This window comes from Plecotus auritus, assembly GCF_963455305.1.
Source record: "Plecotus auritus genome assembly, chromosome: 1".
Classification (NCBI taxonomy): Eukaryota; Metazoa; Chordata; class Mammalia; order Chiroptera; family Vespertilionidae; genus Plecotus; species Plecotus auritus.
Genome location: NC_137770.1, coordinates 117,228,022 through 117,252,251, shown reverse-complemented (window position 1 = coordinate 117,252,251; position 24,230 = coordinate 117,228,022). Strand labels below are relative to the sequence as shown.

General features: G+C 44.1%; 1 protein-coding gene across 1 annotated transcript; it reads right to left on the bottom strand.

Annotated features, from left to right (window-relative positions):
• Positions 1-24,179, bottom strand: STOML1 (stomatin like 1; the record flags this gene model as incomplete). The annotated part of the gene is given in 15 exon segments (XM_080654416.1): positions 1-23; positions 26-59; positions 787-986; positions 1,427-1,493; positions 1,497-1,519; positions 1,522-1,590; positions 2,494-2,566; positions 19,110-19,153; positions 19,156-19,336; positions 19,609-19,670; positions 19,673-19,757; positions 20,752-20,816; positions 20,819-20,866; positions 22,155-22,313; positions 24,173-24,179. Coding segments are annotated over 15 exon segments (1,140 nt in total).
• Positions 24,180-24,230: the final 51 nt, after the last annotated feature.

Below are 24,230 nucleotides of genomic sequence, written 5' to 3'. Positions count from 1 at the left end.
CTACTTCAGGGCCCTAAGGACAGCTCCAGTTTCATGGCCATTGCTAGGTTGCCCTTCACCTTGAGTAGGGGGATAGGCATGCCGTGGGGAAAAGGGGATTAGCATTTCCCACTGGGGGAGTAGAAAGTAGTGATTAAGCATTCAGGTTCTAGTACCCTGGGTTCAAATGCTATTGGCTATGTAATTGATCAAAGCCTCAGTTTCCAAACTGGGGAATGGGAATGATGATACAACCTAAATCATAGGCACACAGTGAGAAGTAGGTGAGCTAATGAGCAAAAAGTGCTCAGCACAAAGCCTGGCACACAGTAGGCCTACAGCATGTGCAGGGCTCTTGGTACAGGAAGCCTGGCTATCTGAGTTGTCTTGCCGAAGAGGACAGGGTAGGGAGACAGAGGTCTGGATAATCATTGTCTGCAAATGGTGTCTGAGCCCCTGACTGCTATGGGTTCACTCTAAACTGTTGGCAGGATCAGGGGTAATCTAAAAAAGGACCTGGGCCCAGCCAGCATGGCTCAGTGGTTGAGTGTCTACCAGGAGTTCACGTTCGATTCCTGGTCAGGGCACATGCCTGGGTTGTGGGCTCAATCCCCAGTGTGGGGTGTACAGGAGGCAGTGGATTAATGATTCTCTCTCATCATTGATGTTTCTATCTCTTTCTCCCTCTCTCTTCCTCTCTGAAATCAATAAAAATATACTTTAAAAAAAGATAAAAATGGATCCGGGGTGGAGGGCAGGGGCTACAAGCAACCTTGGTGGGAAGGAGGGGGTAGGAAGGGCAGTTGCACCTATAGTTAGGTCCAGGAAGTAGATGCTCTGGGTGTCACCGGGAAGGACAACATTGAACTGATAGCAGGCCCGAACTTGGCTGACCAGGTGGGGCTGCAGAGTAGTCAGCAGTCTCTCAGCCACAGGCTGCTTCAAGCTGGGCCTAGCACCAATGGGAGGGGCAGGCAACTCAACTTTGCTCACCATCTTCAAGGTGTCTGGTGGCGGTAGTCCACAGGGTTGGGGAAGTGGCAGAGAGGGGAGGTCAATTTTCTGCCAAGGTCAGGATCATTGTGGCCTCCATACCTTCGCAGTAGTTCCCTCTTACACCCTTTTCAGGTCTGTGTTCAACTCCCTACTCTGCTAAGAAGCCACTCATAAGTTTTCATCCTTAATTCCCAAACCCCATTTCTAAGCTATTCCAGTCTGAATGTAAATCTCTTTTCTACCATGGCCTCCATACACTTAGAGACACCTAGGCTCTTCCCACTGCCTTAGTTCTAGTCAGCTCCAGAATCGGAGTGGCCTGAAGAGAGAGGCAGAGTATGGACTGCATAAAGGTGCTTGCTTCAGGGAGCAAGTAGCAAAGCTCAGCCTGTCCTGGACACCAAGCTGAGTGCCCTGCTGAGCCCCCCACCCTTTGCAGGAGGCTCCTCACCTGGCCCTGGGGGCAGGGTACTTCCTGCCAGTGAGTAAATGCCCCTCCCCAGGAAATGGAGAGCCAGCTACTGGAGGGGACTGTCCAGCTGGGCCCAACCGAACTGTCCTGGGGTGGCTGTAGCACAGCTTCCACTGCCAGCTCCACATGGTCCACCTCAGGCCCTGGTCATGTTGTTGCTCTCCAGTTGGAGGACAGTGTGGGGATAAATGGAACTCATTCAGCACACTGTCCCGGAGCACCTTCTTTGGACAGGATCACGAGGCACCCCCTTGACAAGTTTCTGCTTGGGAACATGGGCACAGAACAATACAATCCAGCTGTGTGCTACTGGCAGTAAGCAGCCAGGAGAGGACCAGTGAGGACATGGGGCAGTGAATTATACAGGTGAAGGGCAAAATGTGCACAAGCTCGGACAGGAGAGGCTGGAACATTCTGGGACTTCAAGTTCCCTTTAGTTAAATCCTCAAGTGTGGGCTGGGTGGCTGGAGACAGCTGAGGGGATCAGAGATAGCTGTTCCTGCTCATCTGGATTTATTCTGAGGCACAAGGAGCCCCAGAGAGGTGTTTAGCAGGGAGTTAATAGAGAAGACTTGCTTGTTGGAAAGATTCTCTTGGCTGCCATGTGGACACTGGGCTGGAGGGTGGACACTGGGCTGGAGGGTGCTGAGGGTGGAGGCACAGAGACCAAAGTAGGATGTTGTTTCAAATTGCCAGCAGAAATGATGTGGATCTGGTATCAGGCAGACAGGTGGCTGTGGAGCTAAGATATATCCAAAGAGGAGAGCAATTCTGTAAACTATATGAAGCTACAGCAAGATACTAGTCAGCTGCCCAGATGTGTGATGACAGAGAAAGCAGGGAGGATGAGTCAGAGAAGTCAGGTTTGTGGGAAGCCACAGCTTGCCAATACTGTCATGAGCGTGCACCAAGGAACACAGGAGGCCGATGGATCTTGAGCGTTAGCAGGGCTGACACTAGGCACCGATTGTTCGTGTTGAGATAGTGGTAGCTTGAAGCAATCTCCTGACCTGATGGCCTCCAAGTAAATGTTTACTGGACCTTACTGGTCTTTACTGACCTTTGAGACTGTCTGTCTGCTCCTTGTTTGCCGTGCTTTACTGAGGGCAAGATGTGTATCTAAAATTGAATAAAAAGCAGACGGGGCCCCATCTTGGTGTGCCTCTTCAAGAAAGAGCTCCACCTGGCCCCCAATGCCTTCTAAATTCATATTCCTTGTATAGCATTTTCATTTGTGTGTCAGCCCCTCCTTCAGATCCTGAACCTAGTGCAAAGGTCACGGCAAGGTTTCTGGTGTGGATCGTGAGTGTGGGTATTTGTCCAGAAGGGAACACAGCAGGTGATGCAGAACTGGGAGTAGGTAAGGGAGGGATGATAATTTTTTTTAATACATTAAGCTTGATGTATGTATGGCACAGCCAACTGCCCAATAGGCAGTTGGATAAATGGGTCCAGGGTGCAGGAGAGAGTAGGACTAGTGCAGAGTGGTGAAAATCATTAGTGTCCAAAGGTAGTAAGGGCCCCAGGAGGTCATAAACAAAAAAGAGGCCATTGACAGAAACTGGAAACTGAAGGGCAGGAGTATCAAGAGTGACCAGGAAGCAAAGAGGAAGCTGGGGTGCAGAGTAATGGAAGCCCAGGGAAGCAGATGATTGATCTAGAGTAAGAGAAGGATGGGTGCACAGAGTCAAAGTCTGCCACCGGGTGAAATAGAGGAAGGACTGAAAAGTGCCCTCTGCATTAGCAAGAGGGAGTTCACTGTGTGACTGTCTTAGGAGCCTAGGGGAAGCTCAGACTAAGAACAGGGGGAAAGGAAGGAAAGGAGAGAGAGGCAGAAAGGCAGGAAGAAGAGAGGATGAATGGATAAAGTGAGCCAGGTTCTGGGCCAAAGCATTGTTGGTGCAAGGATGAACCTCAGACAGAGGAAGCAGATGCTTCCAACATGGCAGGAAAAATAGCACAGCCCTGGCTGGTGTGGGTCAGTTGGTTGGAGAATCATCCCGTACAATGAAAGGTCATGGGTTCAATTCCCGGTCAGGGTACATACCCAGGTGGGAAGCAACCAATTGATGTTTCTCTCCTCTTTCTAAAATCAGTGGAAACATCCTTGGGTGAGGATTAAAAAACAAAAAAGCACATATGTCAATGATTTTGTAGGGTGATGCTGGAGGAAGATGAAAGAGTTCTTGTCCTAGACTTTTTTCTCCTGAGGCTTAGGAAGCAAGGCCTGCTGCAGAAAGTGATAGGTGAGGGTGGGAGGCTGGACCAAGGCAGTGAGTGGTAAAGCAGCTGGCTTGGAGCAGCTAAGGAGAGTCTAGCAAGTAAGAGGTGGGGAGTTTTCAATCCTTCCAGATTAAATATAGGCAAAAAGGAGAGTGAGAATGAGAAATGTATACCTGAACCAGGGCTTAGGGAGTTGTGCAGGCTTTCCTGAGATTTCATTTTAACCAGAAGCACTGATCCCACTTTACCAGCAGCCAACTGTGTCTGGGAAATGGCCCCTAAATGATTCTAACATCTTGGTGTGAGACTGACTCCCCCCAAACTGCCTCTCTCAGTTTTCTGCACAGCAAAAAGAAAAAAAAAATTTTTTTAAAGACGATAGTTTAAGAAACCTCTGGGACAACAACAAGCATAAAATATTTGCATTATAGGGGTTCCCGAAGGAAAAGAGAAAGAGTAAGAAATTGAAAACCTATTTGAAGTAATAATGATTGAAGTTTCCTTACCTGGCAAAGGAAATAGACATACAAATCCAGGAAGGGCACAGTCCCAAATAAGATGAACCCAAAGAGGCCCACACAAGACACATCAAATTAAAATGCCAAAGGTAAAAGACAAAGAGAGAATCTTAAAAGCACCAAAAGAAAAGCTCCTAAAAGGGAGCTCCCAGAAGAGAATCAGCTGATTTCTCAACAAAAACTTTGCAGGCCAAGAGAGATTAGCACAAAATATTCCAAGTGATTAAAAGCAAGTACCTACAACCAAGATTATTCTACCCAGCAGGACTATCATTTAGAATCAAAGGAAAGAGAAAGTGTTTCTAAGATAAGAAAAAGTCAAAGGAATTCATCACCACCAAACCAGAATTATTTGAAGAAAGGTTAAAGAGAATTCTTTAAGTGCCACGACCTTCAAGGCAGGGTTCAGGATCTGAAGGAGGGGCCAAGGCACAAATGAAAATACTATACGAGAAATATGGATTTGGCCAAAACCGGTTTGGCTCAGTGGATAGAGCGTCAGCCTGCGGACTTAAGGGTCCCGGGTTCAATTCCGGTCAAGGGCATGTACCTCGGTTGCGGGCACATCCCCAGTGGGAGGTGTGCAGGAGGCAACTGATCGATGTTTCTCTCTCATTGATGTTTCTAGCTCTCTATCCCTCTCCCTTCCTCTCTGTAAAATATCAATAAAATATATTTTAAAAAAAAGAAATATGGATTTGGAAGGCATTGGGGGCCACATGGAGACCTCTTTCTTGAAGAGGCACACTGAAACCTGGCCTGGTCCACTATTTCTTTAGTTGAATACACATTTGCCCTTTAGCAATGCATACAGGCATATCAAAGGTAAAGTTTGGTAAACAGTAAAGGGATTATCAGGTTAGGGAATTGCCTTGAGCCACCATTATCTCAACACTTGGTGCTTAGCATCAGCCCTGCTAATGCCCAAGGTCCATCGGCTTTCTGTGTTCCTTGGTGCACTGCCAGTATTGGCAAGTGGTGGCTTCCTGCATTTAAGAAGAAGAAAAAAGAGATAAAATATATGAAAAATAAAATGGCAATAACTACATACCTATCACTTTAAATGTAACTGATTAAATGATACAATAAAAAGACATAGGGTGGCTGAATGGATAAAAAAACAAGACCCGGAAGGGAGAAAAATGGCGGCGGAATAGACAGACGTGTTCCGAGCCTTGTCCCGGAGTAGAAAGAAAGAACAGCTGAGGGTCGCACTAGGAGTGTTTGTTGGCAAGTTGGGGGACAGCTGAACTCCAGAAGAAGGTGGGAGACTGCTAGACGGGGTTCCCCTGACCTGACAGCCCCCTCTATGGCTGGGTCCCCTCCCGGAGCTGCGGGCTTGGACGCGGAGTCGCCGCCATCTGGAACCCGAAAGTGGAGCTTATCGGAAGCCTGAGAATCCACAACTGCGGCACCCACGGAACAGCTGCGAGCCCCAGAACAACGCTCCCCAATTGGCGCAAACACACGGGTTCAGAGGAGCTCTACACTCCACCACGGAAAGGTCAGATTTCGCCTAGGATAAGGTGAGGTCTCTAATCCCAGCGCGAGAGAGGAACGCGCGTTTTGCGGGAGCTGGAGGACCAGGGAAGTCTGTGCCTAGAAAAATCGGTGGCTGCTGGGGCTGGCGTGATCTGTGAATGTGGAAGGGGGTCCTCAGAGCTGCTAACAGAAGGGCTCTCTAAAAAGCAACCCATTTTGATCTGAAGTGCAGGGACACCCTAAGAATTTCAGGGGTGTGCTAGACTTACGCGCAGCCACGGAGTGCGCACACTTGGGCTTTTTCCTCTTGAAATTCTTGCTTCTGATTACTAAGCCCAATACCTAGGATCACCCAGTTGGGGACACCCTGGGAGACTGCAGGGGAAAGTTGTTTTTCTGGAACCTGGGGATCAGAGCGGGGAGTGACCATCCGAGAGCCAGCTCTGAGGCAGCCCACTCCCACAAACCGGTAGTGAGTGCCACAGGGAAAGAAGGCTCTAACACTCCCTAGAGAGGCCATAGATAAACCCGGAAGTCAATCCAGAAACACTGCCACCCAGGGGCTGAATCACAAATTCACTCTTGTGTAATCAAAAATAAAGGAATACGAATTAAGACACACCGCCTGCTTAAAATCAGGACTGGCTTACATCACTGAAGAGCAGTGGAACGCAGGGAACTGCAATATTGTCCGGACTGAGAAACAGGCGTGCCAAACAGAACAACAGAGGAAGTGAATGACCTTCACTACTGCACATTTTATTTTTTATTTTTATTTTTTTATTTTCATTTTTTGCATCTTTTACTCAAGAAACTAATTTTTTTCCTCACTTGATTTTACCTTTTTAATTATTACATTCTTATTTTCAATCCATATTATTACTACTGCTATTTTATCTTTTTTTTTTTTTTAAGTGTCATTTTATTTTCTCTTCATTTTGTTTTGGGATTAATGTTCTACATTCTATTTTTATCTTTCCTTTAGCATCATTTTACTCTATCTCAAATCTACCTTTATGCCATCACTCTCTTCCTCACTTTTCCCTTTTCAGTGTCCTGTTTATCTTACCCCTTTCCTGCTTTAGATTTTCCCTATTCTTTCTGTTTACACCCTTTTAAAATTTCACCCTACTTATATATCTAATCTCCAATCCCCTGCTCCAAGTCCATACACACCTCTCTCTTCGCTGTCTTAACTATCCAAAAAATTGTTCTTCTCTCTGTCCTTTTGTTGTTGTTCGTTTGAATGTAGATTATATCGAATTTTTATGCATTTTTGTGAGATTGTTTTGCTTATTCTTCTTTTGTTTATTTTTTTGTTTATTTAGTGCTTCTGTTTTCCCTTGCATCACTCAATATTAGTTGGTGTTGTAGTTTGTATTAATCCCCAGGTACTTGTTGCTGGCATTTGCTGGGATAAGTGATTGTTCTATTGGAGTTTTATCCCCAATATATATAGTCTGTTCCCCTTTCTCTCTTAGTCACTTTCTTGTCTCTCTTACTTTTTTTTTCTTTACTTTCCCTTTTCCCAATTTCATTTTGACACCCCCTTTTTTTTTCATCTTCTTTCTTTCTTTTTCCTCTTCTTCTTTCTCTACTATCCCCTGATTTGCCTTTCTCTGGTGGTCACCTTTATTGGAGGTTGTTAATATCGTGAATACATTTCTGTTCAGTGCCGTGTGTGTTGTACCTGGTAGTGCTGTATTTTGTGCCTTTAAATCGACGCAGGAGAGAGAGAACTACATAACCAGACACCCAGAGAAGAGAGACCATGGGGAGACAAAGACACAGCCCGCATATGAAAGAAAAGCAGGCATCACCAGAAAAGGAAGTAAATGAAATGGAAGCAAACAACCTTCCAGAAAAAGAATTCAGAGAAATGGTCATAAGGTGGCTGAAAAGAACGGAAGACAAATTCGACAATATGAGCAAGAACCAAGAGGAAATGAAGAAGAACCAAGAAGAAATGAAAAACGACATTGCTGCTGTAAAGAACTCAATAGAAAGCATCAAGAGTAGACTAGAAGAAGCAGAGGACCGCATCAGTGAGCTAGAAGACAAGATGGGAAAAAATACCCAAGTAGAGCAACTTCTAGAAAAAAAAATTAAAAGGCAGGAGGAGAGCCTAAGGGAACTTTGGGACAACACAAAACAAAACAACATTCACATAATAGGGGTTCCAGAAGGAAAGGAAGCTGAGCAAGGAATAGAAAACCTATTTGAAGAAATAATGACAGAAAATTTACCTGATATAGAGAAGAAAAAACCCACACAAATCCAAGAAGCTCACAGAGTCCCAAGCAAAATGAACCCCACAAGACCGACGCCAAGGCACATTATAATTAAATTGGCACCAACGACAAAGTAAGAATCTTAAAAGCGGCCAGAGAGAGACAGAAAGTTACATACAAAGGAACCCCCATCAGACTAGCAACTGATTTCTCAACAGAAACTCATCAGGCCAGAAGGGAATGGAATGAAATATACAAAGTCATGCAAAGGAAGGGTCTGAATCCAAGAATACTGTACCCAGCAAGGCTGTCAATCAAAATTGAAGGTGAAATCAGGAGCTTCACAGACAAAAAAGGACTAAGGGAATTTATTACCACCAAACCAGCAATGCAAGAAATGCTAAAGGGTCTGCTGTAAAAAATAAAAATAAAAAAGAAATAGGAAGCGAAGAAGGAACACAGGTGTAAAGAATAGGAATGGCGACAAATAAGTACCTATCAATAATAACTTTAAATGTAAACGGATTAAATGCCCCAATCAAAACACATAGGGTAATGGATTGGATAAGAAAACATGACCCATATATCTGCTGTCTACAAGAAACCCACCTCAGAAAAAAAGACGCACACAGACTGAGGGTGAAGGGATGGAAAAAGGTTTTCCAGGAAAATGGAACTGAAAGAAAAGCTGGGGTAGCAATACTTATATCTGACAAATTAGATCTCAAACTGAAGGACATAACAAGAGATAAGGAAGGCCACTTCATAATACTAAAGGGAGCAATCCAACAAGAAGAAATAACTCTGGTAAACATATATGCACCCAATACAGGAGCACCCAAATACATAAAAAATCTCCTGGAGGATATCAAGGGAGAGATTGACAGCAATACAATCATAGTAGGAGACTTTAATACCCCACTATCACCATTGGACAAATCCTCTAAACAAAAAATCAGCAAAGAAACATCAATCCTAAATGACTCACTAGACCAGATGGAATTAATTGACATCTTCAGAACATTTCACCCCAAAGCCACAGAATATACATTCTTCTCAAGTGCACATGGGTCATTTTCAAAGATAGACCATATGTTGGGACATAGGCAAAGTCTCTTCAAATTCAAGAAGATAGAAATCATATCAAGCATCTTCTCAGACCACAGTGGCATAAAACTGGAAATCAACTACAATAAAAACAACCCAAAGAAATCAAACACATGGAGACTAAACAGCATGCTATTAAACCATGACTGGGTTACCAGAGAGATCAAAGAAGAAATAAAAAACATCATGACAACAAATGACAATGAAAACACTACAATCCAATATCTATGGGACACAGCGAAAGCAGTCTTGAGAGGGAAGTTCATAGCTCTACAAGCCTACTGCAAAAAACAAGAAACAGGGGTAATAAATTACCTAACCCAACAACTCAAAGAGTTAGAAAAAGAGCAACAAGAAAAGCCCAGTGTAAGCAGAAGGAAGGAAATAATAAAGATCAGAGCACAGATAAACGACATAGAGACCAAAGAAACAATACAAAAGATCAACAAAACCAAGAGCTGGTTCTTTGAAAGGATAAACAAGATTGATGAACCTCTAGCCAGGCTCACCAAGAAGCAAAGAGAGAGGACCCAAATAAACAAAATCAGAAATGAAAGAGGTGAAATAACAACAGATCCCGCCGAAATACAAAGGATTGTTAAAAAATACTACGAACAACTCTATTCCAACAAACTGGAAAACCTGGAGGAAATGGACATATTCCTAGAAAAATATAACCTTCCAAAACTCAATCAGGAAGAATCTAAACAGCTCAACATGCCAGTAACTATGGAAGAAATTGAAGCAGTCATCAAAGAGCTTCCGGCAAACAAAAGCCCGGGGCCAGACGGCTTCACAGGAGAGTTTTACCAAACATTCAAGGAAGAACTAAAACCTATCCTCCTCAGACTATTCCAAAAAATTCAAGAGGAAGGAACACTTCCAAGCTCCTTCTATGAAGCCAGCATCACCCTAATACCAAAACCAGATAAAGACAACACAATGAAAGAGAATTACAGGCCAATATCCCTCATGAATGTAGATGCCAAAATCCTCAACAAAATTCTAGCAAATCGGATCCAGCAGTACATCAGAAAGATCATACACCATGACCAAGTAGGGTTTATCACAGGAATGCAAGGATGGTTCAATATCCGAAAATCAATAAATGTGATACATCACATAAACAAATTGAAAGATAAAAATCACATAGTCATATCAATTGATGCAGAAAAAGCATTTGACAAAATCCAACACCCTTTCTTGATAAAAACTCTCAACAAGGTGGGAATAGAAGGATCATACCTCAACATAATAAAAGCTATATACGATAAACCCACAGCTAACATCATACTCAATGGGCAAAAACTAAAACCATTTCCCCTAAGAACAGGAACAAGACAAGGATGCCCACTCTCACCACTCCTGTTTGACATAGTACTGGAAGTATTAGCCATTGCAATTAGACAAGAAGAAGAAATAAAAGGCATCCAAATTGGAAAAGAAGAAGTAAAGCTGTCCTTATTTGCAGATGACATGATATTGTACATAAAAAACCCGAAAGACTCTATCAAAAAACTAACAGACTTAATAAATGAATTCGGCAAGGTAGCAGGATACAAAATTAACGCCAAGAAATCTATGGCATTTCTATACACCAACAGTGAACTTACAGAAAGAGAGACTAAAAAAGCAATCCCATTTTCCATTGCACCAAAAAAAATTAAGATACTTAGGAATAAACCTAACCAAGGAGGTAAAAGACCTATATGCGGAAAACTACAGGACACTGAAAAAAGAGATAGAGGAAGATGTAAACAGATGGAAGAACATACCATGTTCATGGATTGGTAGAATCAACATCATCAAAATGTCCATACTACCCAAAGCAATCTATAGATTCAATGCACTCCCCATTAAAATACCAACAGCATATTTCACAGACCTAGAAAGAACTCTCCAAAAATTCATCTGGAATAAAAAAAGACCCCGAATAGCCACAGCAATCCTGAGAAAGAAGAATAAAGTAGGAGGGATCTCAATACCAGATTTCAAGCTGTATTACAAAGCCACTGTCCTCAAAACAGCCTGGTACTGGCACAAGAACAGACATATAGATCAATGGATACAATAGAGAATCCAGATATCGACCCAAACCAATATGCGCAATTAATATTTGACAAAGGAGGCATGAGCATACAATGGAGTCAAGACAGTCTCTTCAATAAATGGTGTTGGGAAAATTGGACAGATACATGCAAAAAAATGAAACTAGATCACCAACTTACACCATACACAAAAATAAACTCAAAATGGATACAGGACTTAAATATAAGACGGGAAACCTTAAAAATACTAGAGGAATCCTCAGGCAGCAAAATCTCAGACATATGCCAAAAGAACTTTTCAGTGATACTGCCCCTAGGGCAATGGAAGCCAAAGAGAAAATAAACAAATGGGACTACATCAAAATAAAAAGCTTTTGCACAGCAAAAGAAACCATCAACAAAACAACAAGAAACCCCACTGTATGGGAGAACATATTTGCAAATGTTATCACTGATAAAGGTTTAATTTCCAACATCTACAGGCAGCTTATACAACTTAATAAAAGGAAGATAAATGATCCAATAAAAAAATGGGCAACGGACCTAAATAGAATCTTTTCGAAAGAAGACAGAAGGAAGGCCAAGAGACACATGAAAACATGCTCAAAGTCACTTATTATCCGAGAGATGCAAATCAAAACGACAATGCGATACCATCTCACACCTGTCAGAATGGCTATCATCAACAAATCAACAAACGACAAGTGTTGGCGAGGATGCGGAGAAAAAGGAACCCTCTTGCACTGCTGGTGGGAATGCAGACTGGTGCAGCCACTGTGGAGAACAGTATGGAGTTTCCTCAAAAAACTGAAAATGGAACTCCCATTTGACCCAGTAATCCCACTCCTAGGAATATATCCTAAGAAACCAGAAACACCAATCAGAAAGGATATATGCACCCCTATGTTCATAGCAGCACAATTTACAATAGCTAAGATTTGGAAACAGCCTAGGTGCCCGTCAGCAGATGACTGGATCAGAACACTATGGTACATCTACACAATGGAATACTATGCTGCCATAAAAAAGAAGGAATTACTACCATTTGTAGACACCTGGATGGAATTAGAGAACATTATGCTAAGTGAAATAAGCCAGTCAATGAAAGAAAAATACCACATGATCTCACTCATTTAGGGATAATGAAAAACATTATAAACTGATGAACCAAAAGATAGTTACAGAGGCAGTAAAGCATCAAACAGAGTGTCTAATTACAGCGGTAAGGTTAGGGAGAGGTGGGGGAAATAAGAGATCAACTGAAGGACTTGTATGCATGCATATAAGAGTAACCAACAGCCGAAACTGGTTTGGCTCAGTGGATAGAGCATCGGCCTGCGGACTGAAGGGTCCCGGGTTCGATTCCGGTCAAGGGCATGTGCCTTGGTTGCGGGCACATCCCCAGTGGGGGGTGTGCAGGAGGCAGCTGATCGATGCTTCTATCTCATCGATGTTTCTAGCTCTCTATCCCTCTCCCTTTCTCTCTGTAAAATATCAATAAAATATATTTAAAAAAAAAAAAAGAGTAACCAACGGATGCAAAACATTGGGGGGTGAGGGCAGGTATGGGAGTGGGGTGGGGGGGCAATGGTAAGATATGTACACATATAATACCTTAATAAAAAATTTGAAAAAAAAAAAAAAAAAAAAAAAACAAGACCCATGCATATGCTGCCTATAAGAGACCCACTTCAGATACAAAGACACACACAGACTGAAAGGTATGGAAAAAGGTATTTCATACCAAACATAATAACAGCAAAAAGCTGGGATTGATATATTAGAGATATATAGACTAGACAGACTATAAAACAACAAAGACAAAAAGAGACACTTCATAATGATAAAGGGGTCAATCCAATAAGAAGATATAACCCTTGCAAACATTTACACACCCAATGTGGGAACCCCTAAATATATAAAGCAAATAATGGCAGACATAAAGAGAGAGATCTACAGTAGTACAGTCATCATAAGGGACTTTAATACCCCATTAATATCAATGGATAGATCTTCCAGACAGAAAACCAACAAGAAAACAACAGCCTTATATGATACATTAGACCAAATGGACTTAATAGGTATTTTAAGAATAGTTCACCCCAAAGAAGCAGAATATAATTTTCAAGAGTACATGGAACATTTTCAAGGATAGACCACATGCTGGGCCACAAAACAACTCTCAATAAATTTAATAAGATTTAAATCGTAGCAAGCATCTTCTCCAAACACAATGGTATGAAACTAGAAATCAATTAGAAGAAGAAAACTGAAATATACACAAACACATGGAGGCTAAATAACATGTTATTACACAATAAATGGATTAACAATGGATCAAGGAAGAAATAAAAAGATATCTTGAGACAAATAAAATTAAAAACACAACACCCCAAAAATCTAGGGGACACAGTCAATGCAGTTCTAAGAGGAAAATTCATAGCAATGCAGGCCTACCTTGAGAAACAAGAAAAATATCAAATAAACAATCTAACCTTCCACCTAAAAAAAGTAGAAAAAGTTAAATATAGTTGATAAAACATTAACCAGGCTCATGAAGAAAGAAAAGCAAGAGAACCAAATAAATAAAATCAGAAATAAAGAAAAAATAACAACTGACACCAGAGAAATACAAATGATTATAAGAAAATATTACGAATACTACATGCCAACAAATTGGACAACTTAAAAGAAATGTATAAATTCCTAGAAACATACAATTTTCCAAGGCTGAATCAACAAGAAACAGAAATTGTGAACAGATCAATAACTACTAACAAAATCAAATTAGTAATAAAAAAAAACTCCTAACAAACAGAAGTTGAGGACTGGATGGCTTCAGAGGTGAATTTTACCAAACATTCAAAGAATTAACACCTCTCCTTCTCAAACTATGCCAAAAGAAGGTTCCCAAACTCATTTCATGAGGCCAGCAATACCAAAGCCAAAGACAGAACAACAGAAAAGTTAGAGACCAATACCCTGATGAAAATAGAAATAGAAAATCCTTACTAAAATATTAACGAATCAAATTCAGCAATATATTAAAAAGATCATATACTATGATCAAGTGGGATTTATTCCTGGGAACCAAAACTGGTTCAATATCTGCATATCAATTAACATACACCACAAAAATAAAATGAAGGATAAAAATCATATGATCATATCAATAGATGCAGAAAAAGCATATGACAACATCCATTTATGATAAAAACCCTCAGTAAAATGGGAATAGAGGAAACATCTCAGTATAATAAAGGCCATATCTAACAAACTCACAGCTAACATCATACTCTTTAGGGAAAAGCTAAAAGCATTCTCTAACAAGACTGTCACCACTTTTATTCAATACTAGAGGCCAGGTGCACGACCTTCAGGCACTGGGGGAAAGGGGGGTTTCCCTCAGCCCGGCCTGCACCCTCTCACAGTGCGAGACATCTTGGGGGATGTCCGACTGCCAGCTTAGGCCTGCCCAGGGAGCCTAAGCCGGCAGTCGGACATCCCCCAAGAGGTCCTTAGTGCTGCCACAGTGGCAGGCAAGGCTCCCACCACCGCTGCTGCGCTCGCCAGCTGTGAGCCCAGCTTTTGGCTGAGTGGCACTCCCCCTGTGGGAGCGCACTAACCACCTGGGGGCAGCTCCTGTGTTGAGCATCTGCCCCCTGGTGGCCAGTGCACGTCATAGCAACTGGTCATTCTGCCATTTGGTCGATTTGCATATTAGCCTTTTATTATATAGGAGTAGGGGCCCAGTACATGAATTCGTGCACCTTGAAAGGAACTGTGAGCCACGAGGCTGTGGTGGGCACAGGGTGGGTCTCAGCCCATCCTCTGTGCCCCCGCCCAGCCCCTCCCACTACAACCCCCTGGTCCCGTCTGCCGGCAGCCCTGTTCCCGCCGCCACCGCTCCCATGCGCTGATGGTGCCAGCCCTGCTCGCACCTGCTGACAGCACAGAGCAATTGAGGCTGGTGCCAGCAGTGGATGCAAGAGGCAGCTCCAGCACCAGCTGCAGGTGCAAGCAGGGCTGGCACTGGCAGCAGGTGCGAGAGGCAGCTGCTGACTCCATTGCCCCTCAGGAACAGGGGGAGGTGGAGAAGGCCTCAGGGGTGATCAGGGCTGGCAGCCACCACTCGCACCCACTGACAGCACCTAGCAATCAGAGCTGGCACCGGGCGCTGGCAGCAGGTGCAAGCAGCAGCTCTGGTGCTGGCAGTGGGTGCGAGTGGGGCCAGTGCCAGCTGCAGGTGTGAGTGCCAGGCAGGACCGCAACATGCAGGAGCAAAGAATTTTCAGTAACCATCAGAAGCTCACCCCAATGACAGTGACCAGCACCCCACCTTGGTCTGGCGCCCTCACTCACCTGATCCACCATTCTGCCGCGGCCGACGCCCACCACGTTCTGCACTCTGCTGCCTGCTGCCTACACCCACCATGTGTGTGCCCCCTGGTGATCAGCACACATCATTAGCGACCAGTTGTGTGGTTGTTTGGTTGTTCTGCCGTTTGGTCTATTTGCATATTAAGGTTTTATATATATAGATAGATGGTATTGGAAGTCAACACAACAATCAGGCAAGGAAGGAAGGGAGGGAGGGAGGAAGGAAAGGAAGAAGTAAAACTGTCATTATTTGCAGATGATATGAATTAACGAAAAACACAGAAGCCAAACTTGTGAGACAGGCACTGGTGCAAAAGGAAAGAGGTTTTATTCAGGTGCTGGGACCTGGAAGAATGGTGGACTCCAGTCTCAAAGATCATCTCCTCTTCCTGCTCAATCCCAGAGTTCTTACAGGGATAGGGAGGGAAGGGCTTTTTTCTATCCAATTATCTTGCTAGGTTTCAGCACTGGGGCCCTGTTCATTCATCTTTCTAGCTTTTAGGCAGCTTGGTGTAAGAACCTCCACCAGAGCCATCATGGCCAATGGGGGAAATTCTTGGTGCTCCCTGACTATCTATGTAGTGGGGAGAGTGCAGCAGGATCCACCACCAGAAAGCCTAGAGATGCTATAGCTCTCAGCCCACCTCCCTATATTGGACACAGCACCTGCACATAGGCGGGAGTCGGTTGGAGTCTGCAGGCCACCCCTGGATTTCCACGCCAGTGTCCTTTACACAGCCCTGGCCTAGCCTGCCTCTCTGAAGTAGCCAGCCAGGCTCCGATTGATGGCTGCCTACCATATAACAATGGTACTATATAGGGAACCTGTATAAGATTAAAAAAAAAACACAAAAAAAAAAACCTACTAGAATAAGTGAATTCAGTAGTCGCAGGATACAAAACTGATATTCAGGCATTGGTTACATTTTAATACACCAATAACAAACTATCAGAAAGAGAAATTAAGAAAATCCAAGACCTAACTGGTTTAGCTTAGTGGATAGAGCATTGGCCTGTGGCATAAAGGGTCCCAGGTTTGATTCCGGCCAAGGACACATGCCTGGGTTGTGGGCTCGATCCCCAGTGGGGGGCATGCAGGAGGCAGCCTATAAATGATTCTCTCTCACCATTGATTCTTTCTCTCTCTTCCTCTCTGAAAATCAATAAAAAATATATTTAAAAAAGAAAATCCCATTTACAATTGCATCAGAAAGAATAAAATACCTAGGAATAAATTTAACCAAGGAAGGTAAAAGACCTGTACTTGGAGTACTATGACATTGAAAAAAGAAATTGAATAAGGTATAAATAAATGAAAGCAAATACTGTGCTCATGGATAGGAAGAATTATCATGGTTAAAATGTCTATATTACCCCAAATAATCTAGAGATTCAATGCAATTCTTATCAAAATACCGAAGGCATTTTTCACATAATTAGAACAAAACAAAAAGATAACCTATTGAATGGAAGAAGATATTTGCCAGTGATACATCCAAGAAAGGGTTAATACCCAAAATACATAAGAAACTCATACATACAACTTGACACACAAAAACCCCCACAAACAATCCAATTAAAAAATGGGCAGAGGACCTGAATAGACAATTTCTCCAAAGAAGACACAAATATATGAAATGATGTTCAAAGTCACTAATAATCAAAGAAATGCAAATTAAAACCACAATAAGATATCATCTGTCAAAATGGCTATTATCAATAAATCAACAAACAAGTTGGTGAGGATGTCCAGAAAAGGAAACCCTGTGCACTGTTGCTGGGAATGCATATTGGTGCACCTGTTACCTAACTCAAGGAGTTCACCACTTGGGGTGCATTGATTATCTTTAGTTTTATTTACTTACAGAAAGTAAAGGAGACAGGAGATTCACATCCAAAGCTCTATCTCCCTAATGGGAGGCTTAGCTATTGCTTATATACACTACTAGTGGCCTGGTGCACGGATTCGTGCAAACTGAGAGGAAATTAATTAGAAGAAATATTGTAATATCACTATTCACCCTTTGTCTATAATAGAAGTGCCAGAGATGAAAGAAAATTAGTAAAATGTATTAGTATATGAAAATAATATATAAACTGATCAATAAATAAACAATAACATGATATAACAACAAAGACATGATATAAAAACAACAGTGATAAAAACAATGACTGATAAATTGATTAAACTTATTCTAATATCTCCCTGTATACCACAAACACTTTCAGAGTGCTTGACTAATTTCCCTTGTGATGAAGTATTTACTAGTACAGCTTTAACTTTAACGTCACATGCTCTTCGAACTCGAGAGAAAGCAACATATAGCTGACCATGTCTGAAAACGGGTTCAGGTAGGAATATTCTTACTCTTGTCTAGAGTTTGTCCTTGTGATTTATTAATAGTCATTGCAACTGCTGGCATCACAGGAAACTGTCTTTGAATTAATTTAAATGGGAGGGCAGTGTCAGACGGGGACAAATCCTTGGAATCAGAACAAACTCTCCTTCTGCAGATCCTGTTAATACTTCAGCTTCGATTATGTTAGGTCGCAATCTTTTGATAATAAATCTAGTACCATTACAAAGACCACATTTACTATTAATATTTCTCAGTAGCATGATGATTGCACCTACTTTCAATTTTAATTTATGACATGGCATTCCTGAAGGAGTAATACTATGAAGAAATTCAATGGGAAAATTTTCCTTTTTGGCATCATCCGTTGAATCAATGGAATCATCACTCAAATGGATGTGGAAATCTCCATCCAGTGTATCCAAAATTTGTTCATTTAATTTATGAATGTGATCATTTTTTGGACAAAGAATTGTGTGTTTAGATATAGTTTTAATATTATCTATAGATTTACTATTTCCAAAGGTAGCTTCAATAATAGATCCATAAATCATTTCAACAAAAACAACCAAATTCACGATTGACAATGACAGATGGAAACATGCATGCAATTGGCACCAGCGAGAGCTTTATATGTATCGCACATGTGCAAGTCAACATTTATTTTTAAATTGCCAGTGTGTGTCATATGTACCTGCCAGTCAGTCAGATGGTCGGTCACTTAGCCTTTTATATAGATAGATTTGGTTAATTAAATGTTGATTTCTTCTTTGCAGTTGGCTACACTTAATATGGTAGGGTTCCTGTCAAGCTCATCCTGTGTACAGCTGCTTCTGCAAAATATTGTGCTACATTTTATCACTTAGCAAGAATGGCATTTAGTAAAAACACCCAGACCTTGAGACCCTTGTCCTATCTAACATAGCCACTATGGAAAACAGTATGGAGATTCCTCAAAAAATTAAATATAGAACTACTCTATAACCCAGCAATCCCAGTTCTGGGTATATATCTGAAGAAACCCAAAACACCAATTCAAACTGTTATATACATATCTATATTCATTGCAGCATTATTTACAATAGCTACAGTATGGAAGCAACTTAAGTGTCCATTAATAGGCAAATAGATAATGAAGTGCTACATACATACTCATAGTCCCACCCATACCACTGGCTCTTCAAAAGTTGTCACACTCTTCAGGCATGGGGTAGACTGATGCCTAGAGTAATCTGCTGCTTTGCTCAAAGTGTCCCGCAGGCAAAGGGAGGCTCAGGTGCCAGCCACCAAATTCTGCCCTGTGAAGTGCTGCCTACCAGGAGCTGGTTGCTGATCTTGAGCTTCTCCATCTGGATTGTCCACAAGGCCTCTTGAGCAGGGCCTTGGTCATGGCATTCTGGGCCATGGTTGTGTTCAGGTCCTTAATAGTCATCACTGACAATACTGGGGCCCTAAACTGGACATTGGCCCCCACGGAGAGCATGGCCCCATTCTTAGATTGGGGGCAGGGGGCATGAAAGAGGAGACTTTCAAAGGGCTGAAGCTGCAGGGAGATCAGACCCACTGAGACCACCCAGCTTGATCCACCTACCTGGTCACTAGAGCCTCATGGACAAAATGGTGTCCCCAAGTACATGGGGTTAGGTATTTGGAGCAAGAATAGGCTCCCAGCCTCTAGCCTCGATTTTTCTGCTCTCCTCCCTACTCCCCTTCTCTTGCCTCTGATGGCTACTCACAGGCCAAGGTACTGGCACACAGGATATACTCTGCATAGCCCCCATTCTCTCTGTCCAGGAGAGCCAAGAAGCCCCTCACCTTGCAGGGAGGGAGACCGAAAGCTTGTGTCCTCAGATCCACCCTCTGAAAGGAGTCAATGAAGGCAGGAGCAGAACCATGCCACGCTCTTGAGGGGTACGGATCCAGCCCAATAGAAACACGATCATCTGATCATAGGTGGGCACAATCTGCTCACAATGACAAAGGAAGGGTTGAGTGTGGTGAGCCCAGATTGGCATTGATGTCTGCCCAGGGCCCTCTCTCACTTCTCTCCCCCTTGCCCTGGGCAATGTCAGGTATACTTAAACTGTTTTTACATGAGAAAACCAAGGCTCTGAGGGGTTAAGTGACTTGCTCAAAAATCACAGACCCTAACTGAAATAGGCAAGATCTGAATAACTCTAGAGGCCATGCTCTCCACTACCACACTGTATTGACTTGATCCTCAGAGAAACTTTTCTGTGGTCTGAAGCTAGATGTGACTCAAACCAGAAAACTATCTGTCCTTGAATTAGTTAGGATCAAATTCTGGGCTGCTCTACCAGCAACCCTAAGCAAAGGGCTTGGCCAACTTCAGGTGCTGGAGTCCTCAAAGAAGTAAATACATCCACATTGAGAAATGAAGGCCCAGAGAAGCAAAGTGACTTGCCCAAGGTCACAGTATTTGTTTCAGTGGCAGTTTTAGGACAAGGATTTAGGACTTTCTAAGGACTGCCTTCCAGACTACACCAAACCCAAAGTCTTTCTAGAAAAGTTGACCATGGCCTAGGGCTGCACAAAGAGCAGGGCCTGCCTGGCTTCCATTTCACTGCAGCTTTTAGGTGTGATACTCAACTATAGTTCATCCTTTTCCCATCTGCAGACACCCCTATGGAAACAAGGCCTGAATTCCTTTCACTCATTATCTACCGGGCCAATTTTAGTGTTTTCCATTTCCAATTTAGCCTAATCCAAAGGCAGGAAGGTTTGGCAAAGATATCTGTATGCACCTTAACACTATTGTCCAGAACCCAGGACTTGGGAGTTTGATTCCTGAATGACTTTGGACAAATATGAGCCTGTTTTCTCAACTGAAAGATGTGTCCTGGCCCAGCCCATTTCACAGAAGTGTGATAATATACTTAAGGGAAGAAGACAGATGACAAAAAGTTCATCCATCAATGCTCAGTATGACCCAACCACTCTGGGGCTGTCCAGGGCAAACCAGCCAGAAATGGGGAAGGTGACCACCAGCAGCAAGAACCCAGGAAACTGATGAGGCTGTGGTAGAGGCAGGAAGACCAGGTGTGAGGTACATCTGGGGCAAGAGAACAAGGCAGTCAAGGAACACCAATCGGCTGACCAGACAGCTGCAGGCACAGTGAACATGGTCAAGTGTACCTTTTGCCCACCTCCCTTCCTTCTCAGAGCTTTGTCTGCCTCCTTGCCTAATACTCCCCTATCTTTGGGTAGATGCTAAGGACTATTCCCTCTTCCCACACATCAAAACTAATCTCTCCCAAGTCCAGCCTTCACAAGGCTTTCTCTGCTGGACAATGGTCATTGGATCTGAGAAGCAAAACCATGTGATGCCCTCCTTATTGGACTGAGCAGGAATCAATCTTCTTGTCTGATTTATATTAACTTGGTACAGAGCCAGGAGTGGGTGGGAATCTGTAAACACAGGTTGGGTTTAACTGAATGCTGCTGGCATAACCCATCCTTCCTCTATCATAAGCCCCAGAAGTGTGCTTTCAAGGAGTCCTTTTGCCTAAAGGAATAAGGCATTAATGGCTCACCAATCAATAAGAGCCATAGGTGAGGACTAAGTTGTTCTTTCCTAGCTCACAATTCTTTACCCGCTAAGGGCCATCAAATACATGCTTTAGTTGAAGAGCTTCAGGTGGGAGGTGGGGGAGAGAGGAACTAGGAAGATGAGGCTCACCTCATGGCCCCTGCAGAAAAGGAACCCTTGGATGAGGCAGCTGTCATTACAGGAGGGTTAGGGGAGGGACCAAATCCTCCAGTGTTTGGTTGTCAGGCTAGGGAATGTGAGATCTGAAATGTGGGATTCAAGGCTTTGGAGCAAGACAGGGCCAGAGTTGACACACAGGCAGCTGAGGGCCTTTTTTGGCCTGTGCACCTCCACCAGGAAACAGAGAGGTGCTCAAGCTCACGGAATCTAGAGGTGCGAGGGGGCAGAGGGGATTCTGCCACTTCTTAGCAGCCAAGTGCCCTTGGCGAGCAGATGATCTTCTATGCCTAGACCTTGGTTTCTTTCTCGTCAAAATGGGAACTTGCAACCTCAGCGGAGGCCTAATGGGCTGAGCCAAGGAGGAATGAGGAGTGTGGGGGCGGATGGAGGGGGGCTCCTCGGAAGATGAGAACTGAAGGCTGCAGCCCCAAAGCCCCAGAAGGGTAGATTGGTGCCAGCATCCCAACCTCCGGTACAGGCCCCTCTCCACGTGACGTTTCCTCTTGCTCCCTCCTCTTTGGCTACGCCAGACCAGCTGACTACTGACAGGCACAGAGCTCGGGCCTGTGGATGCCAACCAGCCCCCCCCCCCCCCCCATCGCGGGTCCCTCTGTGCGGGACAGCCACTCACCAGCCCCCGGCCCCACGCCGCCCCGCTCCCGGAACAAGCGGCCCTTCTGGGAGCCCAGGAAGCCGAAGTTCGACTGCGGGAAAGAGTCAACGTCCCCCAAGGGCAGCGCCAACGTCCCCCAAGGGCAGCGCCCCGTACCCAGACCGGAGGAGCAGGGCTCTAAACACAAGTGTAGCCCAGTGGTCTGCAAACCGCGGCTCGCGAGCACATGCACTCTTTGGCCCCTTGAGTGTGGCTCTTCCACAAAATACCACGGCCTGGGCGAGTCTATTTTGAAGAAGTGGCGTTAGAAGAAGTTTAAGTTTTAAAAATTTGGCTCTCAAAAGAAATTTCAATCCTTGTACCTTTGATATTTGGCTCTGTTGACTAATGAGTTTGCCGACCACTGGACTCTAGCCAGTGCCGGAAGTAATCTGCCGGCCTCCGCCCCACCCCTCCCGGCCTCGGCTTCTGGCTTCTCAGGAGATCCAGCTGCCTCCCGCAGTCGCACATCGCCACCTGCGCTAGGAGGACCGAACTGCGGTCGCCGGGCTGGGAGGAAAGATGGTCCTTGCCTCCTCCTGCTTGCTACCCCTCGGCTTTGGAAAAGGATCAGGAGGGAAGTTGGCTTTGAAAGGGATTTTTCAGGAGCCGAATCTTATCCAGAATCAAGGAAATTGTACCATTCCCTCTCCAAACTCAAATACTGAGGGGGGGAGGGCAGGGGGGGGGGGGCGGGTGTATGCCGGGAAGGGAGTGGAGGCTTATCTAGAATTAACATTTCTCCAGGACATAGTCAGCAATTTATTCCACTTTGTGTACCCACAGCCCAGCAAGCAGAGTCTGGCACAGAGTGGATCTCAGTACTTATTTGTTGATAGGTCACTGTGGTCAAGGTGGGGCGGGAGGACCTGGACTTTGGCACAAAAAGAGAAAAATTTTATGTGCAGACCTCAGGGAGCACAGCAAAGTAAGAAACGAGGAGTTAGCACAGAGTTATGATGGGGCAGACCCTCCAGAGCATCTAGAGGTGAAATTCTCAGTCCTTAGGTCCAGAAACAGCATATCTCTTAATCCAGTTACCCAGAGGTAACTTGTCTCTCCATGGTTTGAGAAAACCCAAATGCAAATGGGGAGTTTACTCTGAGAAGCATTAACTTCTAAGAGGGCATTGAGGCAAGCTGTCTTCCAAAATGAGCAGAGATTAATAAAACTGTCCTTGTCACGGCCACATGCTAGTTGCCTCCTCATGCCCCTCAGCCCCTCAGCAACTGGGGGTCTGGCATACTTTCCTGCTGGCCAAAAGCTAACTTGCTCTCTCTCCTCACTCTTCATACCCTGTCACCAGCTTTTCCCCTTCTTCCCCCATCCCCCCACTGCCTAAAATTCACCAGCCTTTCCAACTATCACTCAAGGCATCATCCTGTTCCCCTCATCTGCACTCGGTGTCCTCCCAGTGTCTCTGACTCAGGTCCCCCTTGTATCCCACAGCCACTATCCTAGATCAGGCCACCTGCCCCTAGGTTGTCAGAGTGACTTTCCTAACATGCACAGCGAATCACATTGTTCCTAGGTACCAAACTGTCTCTGCAGTCCACAAAACTGGTCCATTTCCTTATCTATGATCTTGCCCCAGTCCTTTCTGGGCTGACATTGTTCATGGGTCCCCTCTTAAATCCTGTTTCAAACCTTTATGCCTTTTCACACACTATTCTCTCTGTTTAAAGTTGTCTTCCCAATATTTGAGTCCCTGGTGAATTCCCACTGTTCCAAGTCCCAGCTGAGGAACCTCCTGTCCAGCCAGTCTCAATGCTGTGTGAAAAATCTCCTTTTGGGGCCTGTCCTTCCACTAGATCCGGGTGGGATTCTTCCAAAGCAAGGGCCATGTTACTCATCTCTATGCCCCAGGCTCCCAGCTGGGGGCTGGCACAAAGCTGTGCCACCGTGAGCAGCTGTGAGCTGCCTCCCTTGTGTCAGCTCTGACACTTTCCTGTGACCCCAGGTCGTTGTGCGTTTACTGTTTTCTCTCTCCCTCCAACCCGCCATGGGCGTGTCTTCCAAACCCACAGTTTGGCCTCTCCGCCCCTAGAACCGCCC